Below are 9,627 nucleotides of genomic sequence, written 5' to 3'. Positions count from 1 at the left end.
ATATTAATGATACATCTGTTGGTATTTAACTTAATCACCTTCCAATATGTCGTACATAACCTGACAAATCACAAATTAGACCCCGCCTACTTGAAAACCTCACATAAGGATTACTGAGGAGGCGTGTTCCCCCTTTAAAAAAAGATGGCTTCCAGGACTAAAACAAAGATTGTTGTGCATACTGGTACATTCATGCAGCTTCTGCCTCTGCATGAATGTGTGTGAAATGTGCAGTATAGATGCAGTCCGTTTACCCTCTGAGCCAGGGGAGCCGGCGCAGAGCATAAATAAGATATGAGTTGGTGTACCATTACACACACACACACACACACACACACACACACACACACACACACACACACACACACACACACACACACACACACACACACACACACACACACACACACACACACACACACACACACACACACACACACACACACACTCCCATCAGAAGGAACTCCTTAGGGACAATGTTCACATTTGTCTTGATGTAGGGGGGCACAAGAATCCCAGTCACACCGTTCAGAAGTATGTGAATGAATTGAGCTGGGTGGGGTTATCTATAAACACACTGGTATGTGTATATGTATTTTATTCAACCGCAAACTGATTTATAAGGAGGTATACTCATTTACAAGTGTGAAGAGATGTACAACTATGCATATGTTGCACCCCCGATCACGCATGTAGAGGCACAAAAAAGTCATATGAACCTGAAAATTAGCACAATAAGGCCCCTTGCTAAAAATAAGGAAATAACAAATACTAAAACAAGACTGGTACAAGTAATGAGTACAAATGTTTAAGACAACTAGCAGTATCAATATTTAAATGAATACACGCTTTACAACAGCTTACTAATCCAGCTGTCAGGCAGGTATTAATATTTCTCCTTTTTGAAAGCACCTCTGGAGGAGTAAAGCCTGTTTTGCTTTAATCATTTACTACGCAAATGTTAAAATTGCCCAGATGTAATAGTCTGATTTCTAAATTAGAGTGAATACTATCTCAAACCTCATGATGTGCAGGTTTGAAATCACCCTGAGAGGAAATAAAAAGTGATTAAGTGGCGTGTGTCCCCCCCCCCCCCCCCCACATCACACAACACACCACAGAGGAGCTGTCATATTCTAAATTACACTTTAGTGCTCCAAAGGTAGAGCTCAGGATGGCTGAAAAGCAGGGCCGGACTGGGACAATATAAGTCAGGCCGGGAATTATACACCCATCCAGGCCACTACCAGTTTTTTGTGCCATTTTGCTGGATTTATTTGTCAATATTTACTGCGTTGCTGCCCGTAGTGATAGCCCTCTAAATCTACTACCCAAAAATAAACATATGGACATGGGTTACTATTTAAAAAAATGTGCAAATCTATTTAGGAACCTATGTGAACATATTTTAAGTGGGGGTGGATCTCAAATCCTATAGGGGGGTCCGGGGGCATGCTCCCCCGGTAAGATTTTTTTTTAAATGTTGGACTTAAATGCATCAATCTGGTGCATTTTGAGGGGGAAATAAAGAGACTACACCCATATGAAACTGTATACATTTAAATAATCATAAAATCATAAGAACATGGCCATAACCAATAACATCCCATATCCAATATGAAAAAACATTGAAACTTGTTTATTTATTTGTTTTTGGTTCATTTATAGTTGTGAGTGTGTCTGTGCTCCTGAATCAGCCTATCCTGTCTCCCTCCTCTCCCCCCTCTCCCCCTGCTCCTCTTTGAGGTAGAAGCAAAGACTAGTTTTAGCTAACAAGTTTTAATAGTTTATCTTACCTTTTTTCACCTAGTTAACGTTTTTATTTTTTTATTATTCATGCATATTGTACTAATCACTCCCCCCTCAAATGGAAATATGTGTTTACATAAATGGTGACCAAACCGTTTGAGACCCACAGAGAACTTAGACTAAGTTAACTATCTAAACACTCAGAGAGTCCTTTACCTCACCTGAGCTGTAGTTAACAGTCTCTCAGTCTGACAGGAGAGGACTCTCCTCCACCTTGTTGTTGAAACAGCTCCTTATATCCGTTAGCGCAGGCGCAGCTAGCTAGCACCAGATGCTAACAACAATACACGTAACCGGGTGCTTTATCTCACTCGCTCGCGCCACACATAACACACACACCCTCCCGAGCTTGAATGACACACAGAGACCAATCGAGGGCATTAGTATGATCTGTATGAAAGTAGCCATGTCGGCAGGCCACATCATGTAGACAGCCAGTCACCCTCTGTGAGGCAGAGTCAAACCCACATTTGCGCAGCGTTGCGTTCACAATACAATACATACGTAGGCCTATACAAAAAAATATCCTCAGGCCAGCAGGCCACTTAGCAGGCCAGGCCATCGGGAAACCTCCCGGTCCTACCGATGGCCAGTCCGGGCCTGCTGAAAAGGCAATAAGAGAGGAGGAGAGCTACAGAAATCAACGTGTACAATATAAAAGATAACAGCTCAACATAGCTGTACAGGGTGGAAAGATGCTGCTCTCACCTTTATTTATAGCTTGTCCCTGCTGTGAAAGTAAAATATAATCACTACAGCTGGAAGTAGGAGGCATGATGGAAGCATAATGAGGCAGAGTCAACTTCTTCCTTTACACTTTGAAGGTGTAGTGATCATAACATACTGTGAACATATATGTAAAATAACCAATACATTTTCAGATGTTAACCCATTCAATTACTAAAGTCAAAGTTGCACTTCATGTTCAATCAGATGGAACCTGGGGATTGTTCCTAAAATGAATTGAGAGTTATCAAAATAAGGAATGAGTCCTATAACCCTGAAATTTTACCACCTTGTCTCAAAGTCAACTGATTTTTAAACGTGTTGTGGTTAGGAGCCTGAAATAAAATAAATGTGGTTAACACAAGCTTAACCTGTTAAGCCCCGAGCCTGTTTTTCAGGTCTCAGGCTCGATAATGACATTCCCAGAACAAATGACCATATCTTCCCTTCTAAAAGGGATAAATTAATAATCTTTTTTCTCAAAGCAAGGTTACACCTGTGAGTTGGATGTAGAAGTGTCAGAATCAATATAGATGTTTTTATTTTAAAGTAAATTCAGATTGAACACAGTACAACAATTTAAATGATTGTGTCCGTCCAAAAGAAAAAAATTACTTATAGTGAAAACCACTCTTGAATGATGGGATGGTAGACTAAAAGCTTTAGAAATCCAAACTACAACATATAATAAGTACCCTGTATCAAGATTGATGCAAAACAAGTGAAATTTGATCTTTTTAGAGAGATTTAGCAACAAAAAAACCTTCTGGGGTCATTTGGGTGCATTAGACCTATCTCTGGCCCCCCTTGCTTGATTTTGCTGATTGACATCTCTTTCTAACCGTCAGAGCCAATGGAATCGAGGGGAACTCCCACATACTCATTATTTGGTCATGTGTGTGTGTGAGACTGACGCATAGCCAAAACCGGAAGCTGCGATAACTCTGGTAGCTACCATTAGCAGCTAACTTTTACTCTCCGATTTTTACATACAAATTGAATTATGGATTATAAATTTAAAAAAATTATTCCACAGAAACATTATCAACCTATGGATTAACCGATTCAGCCAAGTTTTTTCTCGTTTTAATGCCATTTAACAAGTCTTTTGATCAGATTGACAGCTACGGTGAGAGGATCTCCCGTAAAAGCTACGTAAAGGTACATGTTGTGATGTCTGTGTTTGCTTCCCCTGTTGCGAGTTCAAATCACTCAGTGATGATATATATACCTAAATAATCTGTGGAACCTCAGCTTTAATCGGATATATTGTATGTGCAGCTACGATAAGTAATAAGGGTATCTTTTAACTTGAGTTCTGTGCGTTAGCATTTTTCGCTCAGCGGTCATTTAGATGCTTCTTATGAGACTTGTGTTTTGTTTTGGTAAAAATGGTTTATATCGTCAGTTAGCTGAGATTATTCCCGTTATTCTGGTATAACACATTAATAGGTTCTTAAATATTAAGATCCCCTGAGACACAGTGTCGTGAAAAAAAAGGACCCGCCGAGGGGGTCCTTGGGGCTTAACAGGACATAGCACCATCACTGCGACAATGAAAGTGGTGAATGATATTGCTAATATCTTAGACAAAAAGCAGAGTTGTGCAGCTCTATTTGTTGACTTGTCCAAAGCGTTTGATACCATCGATCATCGCATCTTAAAACAGAGGCTACTCAGTATTGGCATATCCAGCCATGCTGGTGGTTTGTGAACTACCTCTCTGAAAGGTCCCAATGTGTTCACTTTGATGGGCTGTCTTCTGAGTGGTTAAACATTATTAATGGTGTACCACAAGGTTCTGTTTTAGGTCCGCTATTATTCTCCATCTATATCAATAGTTTAGGTGAAAATGTCGATGGAGCAACCTTAAATTTTTATGCGGACGATACCGTGATGTACTATGCAGGTCCCTCCATTAAGGAGGCTGTTGTTGAATTGCAAGCTGTTTTTAACATTATTCAGACTCAGCTCGCTGAGCTTAAGCTTCTTTTAAATGTTGATAAAACCAAGGTAATGCTCTTTTCAAAAGCTAAAAAGACACCAGAGCCTGTTTTAGATATTGTAACTACGCAAGGAATAAAACTTGAAGTGGTTACCTGTTACAAATACCTTGGTATCTGGCTTGATGATTGTCTCACTTTTAAACTTCATGTCAATAACCTGCTTAAAAAACTGAGGGTTAGGCTAGGTTTCTTTGACAGGAACAAGTCCTGTTTCTCACTTGAGGCCAGGAAAAGGCTAGTCTCTGTGACCTTTTTACCTGTGCTGGACTATGGTGATTTGATCTATATGAATGCACCTGCCCATTACCTGATCAAGTTCGATGCCGCCTATCACAGTGCACTGAGATTTGTGACAGACTGTAAAGTATTAACCCATCACTGTACCCTGTATGCAAGGGCAGGTTTGCTTTCACTAACTGTACGGAGGCTCAGTCACTGGTACATTTTTATATACAAAGCTTCCATCCTACATCTGCTCCCTGATCTCATGGCAAATTGTAAGTGGCTACTGCCTGAGATCGAATGCTGTGGTTTTATTAAATGTGCCAACTGCTAGGACTGTCTTAGGGAAGATAGCTTTTAGATGCGCAGCTCCTCTGTCTTGGAACAGTCTGCAAAAGGAATGGAAGCTGAGCAATTTGGTTCTACTAAATGTTTTTAAAGCAAGGATAGAGGGCAGGAGCTCCAACAAGCCGTTTAGGACAGCAAAACATTTGCTTTTACACATGCATAAAATTACCCTGGCGCGCAGATTAAACCCCCTGCTCGCTCGCGGGAGTTTCAGCCTCACTCGCTCGCAGAGTCTGTCTGCACGCGCGTGAAAAGTTTCTGACACTTTGGGGCGGAGCCACTGAACTTTGATTGACAGCTGCTAGTAGCTACAATAGGTAGGAAACACCTTCATGTTTCCTACCTATTGTAGGTGCTTACAACAGAGAGTAGCTAGCAACTTTTGTCAGATACAGCCCTCTCAAAAATATATTTTTTATTAATTGATATTAGCTGTACACTTTACGAATATAATAGTTTTCAACTTCACCAATAAATCTCGTCCAACTAATCTTGCTGCTGTCACTCCTCGGCTATAGTTCAGGCAATGATCAAACCTGGCAACTGGGGGCTTCCTGGCAGCTCAAAGTCCAGTGGCTCCGCCCCAAAGTGTCAGAAACTTTTCACGCGCACGCATACAGACTCCGCGAGCGAGTGAGGCTGAAACTCCCGTGAGCGAGCAGAGAGCGGGGGTTTAATCTGCACGCCAGGGTAATTTTATGCGCGTGTAAAAGCATATTTTTCGCTCATCAGTAGCTTGTTTTGCGCGCTAGAATATTGACCCAATTCTAGCTCCATATGAGGCATGGCTAGAATGGGTGATCTGTTTGGTATTTTGAGCAAAACACTTCATAGACATGTTTTTGATATATTTGTATATAGGCCTATCTATGCTATTGCCTAAAAATAGCGTGATAGGTGCACTTTAAATTCTGCTGTGATAAAACGCCATCCTGTTCCAAACCACATCAAGGATTATTTCTGAAGCAGTATGGAGCTGAAATTATTTTTCTCCTGCGGGTTTACCACAAGGTGAGTTCCTTTTTTTTTTTCCTGCTTTTTAAACACATTCGCTCTCCAGTACAGGTTAGCTCTGAGTGTTAGTGATGCTTGCTAATGTAACAAAATGTCATATTACGTCATAAGACGTCAGGCATTGTTTCTGATAGCAACTCTCTGTGGGTCCACCATCAGAAATTACGTAATATCGGCAGCAAATCTGATCCGCTCGTTGTACCCCCGTACCTAGATGTCGGTACGGAGGAAAAGAGAAAGGGTTTTATTTTCTGACGCTGCGTGAGTTACCTGACACACCGGGGACACATATTTATGTAGGCCCGAGGAAAAAAAGTGTCTTCCAATTTCCTTTTTTTGTGTGAGTTCCTACCTATTTAGGGTTAATAAAAAATCTTGCAATTTAGACTTTTTTAATATAATAATAACTTTTTGTATGTCCACTGTAGAGGACGTTGGGACCATTTTTGTTTCAAAAGACAGACAAAATTAACAGATAGACTATGTAACTCATATGGTTATAGAGTGATATTAATACAATAATACATTCACCTTTATTTAAAAAATAAATAAGTAATTGATCTGAACATTGCTGTTTATTTGGTCACTAAAGAACTAGTTTGGTTTTTGTTGAATCTTTCCAGATCTTCAAAGACTTTGTAGTCAATGTACCTCATTGACTCCAGTCGGTACGGGCTGTAGGGTCATTTTTGACTAGTTTTATGGATGTGGTCTCCACTTGACCTTGCTCATAGAAACTTGCATTCCTGAGGCAATTCTCATTTTTCATGGCTCCACTTAAAATTAAAACAACAATAAGACATACATGCTACTCTTGGCCCACAGAGGGCCATGTCTTTCCAGCTCGTTCCTATCTGTCTCTCTGTCTGTATATGTGCGCTCATGGAGAGTCCTGCATCTTCCCCCCCCCCTTCTTCTTGACCCTCTTCTATCCCAGGTGTGAACGCCTCATCTCTCTCATCATCTGAGAGCTCAACATCTTAATCTCCCTGAACTATCTGGTACAGAAAAGGTCTGCTTCAGTTCCGTCTCCTGCAACAATATTGAGTCATTAAGTCCATGAAGATGGTCCTGACGTCCCCTAGAATGGACATTTATAAAAGGGCTGTTATTTGAAAACTTGAATTATTGAATTACTTTCAGAACTAATTATATAGTTCCTCACATGTTAATAAACAAGAACATATTTGATTTTCATGTTAAAAAGAACAATTATTCAACAATATTTGACTTCTCCTCCTGCTTCTATAACAGTTTGTTTTTGGTAAGCCAGCCATTTTGGATGAAAAGAAAGAGGAACTTCCCAGCATGCAATTTTAACCAATGACATATCACTGGAAAGCCCAGGATGTCCTCTGTACAGTGAAGTAGAGATTGATAGAGTAGCTCAAAAGATAAAAGGAGATGCATGTTAACAAAATGTCCACTACAAGGGACATTTTCAATGGGCTGGGTCCCAGGAGGATAAAAGACATTTTTAACAATCGTAAATACTTAACAGGTTTGTTTTTGACAAAGGAGTTTTCTTTTCTCTAACACTTGGCCAATGCTCTGATTGAAATGTCCTGAGTCTTACATCGTGTCTGAGGATCAAGGGTTAGTCTGTGTGTGACTTTTATGTGAATGTTTTCGTTTTTGAGGTTCAGCTTTATGTGTCATGTTAGCCGATCCATCTGTCTTTGTTATTTAGTATTGTCTCATCTTTTTCACAAACCTTTTTTCCCATTTTGTTGCATTCTTCTCTGAAGCACTTTTAGTGGTTTACCACATATACAAAGGGCATTTAATGTGAGACATATGGAGTGGAATAAAGACAGGAGCTCACATTTGAACCATTTATTCTCTGATCAAAGAGGGAGCCATGTAGTTTAACTGGAATTTTAATTCAGAGCGGGTAAAGCTTCAAGTGACATATTTTTAGAAGACTCAAATACCCCAAAAATATTAAGCTTTAGAAATGTGTCATTCAGACGGTAAACATCAGCTTTATTAAACTCCTTTATCTTTTGCTTCACTGCTGTGCTATTCAGCAATTTGCATGGACAGGTACTTACAATTAAAATATATATTTACATACTTCAGCACATTTACATCAAAAAGCTTCCTGAATCCAGTCCGGAAACTATTGGCTGGCAGATATTTGTAATCCCTCTAATAAAAGCAGAAACACTTATCTCACAAAAACAGACACAACAAATCAATCACTCCTGCAGCAGGATGGTTGCTTTGTCATTTCACTCAAACTTTTTTTTAAAACTCCTCCAATGGAACAAAGAGATGTGTTCAACTTAATAAACTTTATCAGTTATTATAAAAACCCCTTTGACTCTACTGTAATAATGACTGCGGATGATTGCAAGCTGTAGTGATAATTGTTTTCCTTGATAATGACGTAGCTTATAGTCAGAAAATATGAATCTGATAAACATCTATTCATGACTTAACTGTTAATGTGAGCAGCCAGATATCTTTTTCATAACCCAATATTACCAGCATAAGAAATAGAAAAACATAAACTCTACCCAAAATATGTCTTCTGTCTGTGCTTTAACCAGTCGTAAACTCACTGTCAACTGAGAATTCTTTGCAAATATTCAAAGAATTAATGTAATTTTAAACATATTTGCATAAACAGTAATTATCATAAGGGTCAAGGTGACATTAGCCTGACCAAAAAAAAAAAGCCCAACAAATCCAACAATGTGGGAGCTGTAGCTTACAGCTAACTGGTAACGGCTAACTGGTAACAGATTACAGTTTACAGGTAACAGCTAACTGGTAACTTTAAATGGCTAACAGCTAACCCATAAGGGCAAACAGCTAACTCTTACATTGTGTCTTGGTGCGCCTGCTAGCTTTGCTGTCAATACATGTACACTGAATATCGTAGCTTTTTAGCAAATATTTAAATACCTCTGAAGGTCATATTTGACTGTTAACCGGATGACTCGTGATTTAAGTAGACTTTGATAGATTGGTCCATGTACCCTGAGGTTGTCATTGCGTTACATTGAGTGTCTGCTGAGCTCTTTGATTGGCTGAACCATTACCATTTGTTAGGCTTCTGTCACTCAAAACCTATTTTGCTGCAGTATGATCTTTATTTGATTAAAATGTCATCTTTAAAATCAGCTTATCAACCAGCATGGTGTGTTTCAGTTGTTGGCTCAGCCGGTCACAGGTCTCTGTTGACGTGTAGCTTCTTGTCTCCGATGTGCTGGAGGAGGATCTTCCCTCTCTGCTCCACAGTGTGGATGAGAGTCCTGAGGCCGCTGGCACCACCCTGGCTGTCCCAGAACTCCCTGTCTGTGTACAGGGAGCGCAGCAGAAGACTCTCCAGACAGCCTGACTGAAACACCGACACTGCATTCTCTGGAAACCTGACAACAAACACAGCATTATGTTTGATGAGTTATAAATTCGATACAGCTGCACATGTCAAATCCTCGAGTCTAGAGGCTGTAAAATGGTATTGGAGCACATTTTTAGAAATTCCAGATAC

The 9,627-nt window shown here is 39.8% G+C and overlaps 1 protein-coding gene across 4 annotated transcripts in view; it reads right to left on the bottom strand.

The window, feature by feature from the left end:
• Window positions 1-7,946: 7,946 nt before the first annotated feature.
• gask1a (golgi associated kinase 1A) overlaps window positions 7,947-9,627 on the bottom strand; it is a 43,257-nt gene continuing 41,576 nt past the window's right edge. For all 4 annotated transcript variants that reach the window (XM_034227950.1, XM_034227935.1, XM_034227960.1 and 1 more), the window contains one exon: window positions 7,947-9,505. In XM_034227950.1, the coding sequence (XP_034083841.1) occupies window positions 9,301-9,505 (205 nt within the window). In that variant the 3' untranslated portion in view covers window positions 7,947-9,300. The remainder of the gene's footprint in view (window positions 9,506-9,627) is intronic.

The sequence above is a fragment of the Gymnodraco acuticeps genome, unplaced genomic scaffold, assembly GCF_902827175.1.
Source record: "Gymnodraco acuticeps unplaced genomic scaffold, fGymAcu1.1, whole genome shotgun sequence".
Lineage (NCBI taxonomy): Eukaryota > Metazoa > Chordata > Actinopteri > Perciformes > Bathydraconidae > Gymnodraco > Gymnodraco acuticeps.
This window is presented reverse-complemented; position numbering and strand designations above follow the sequence as displayed.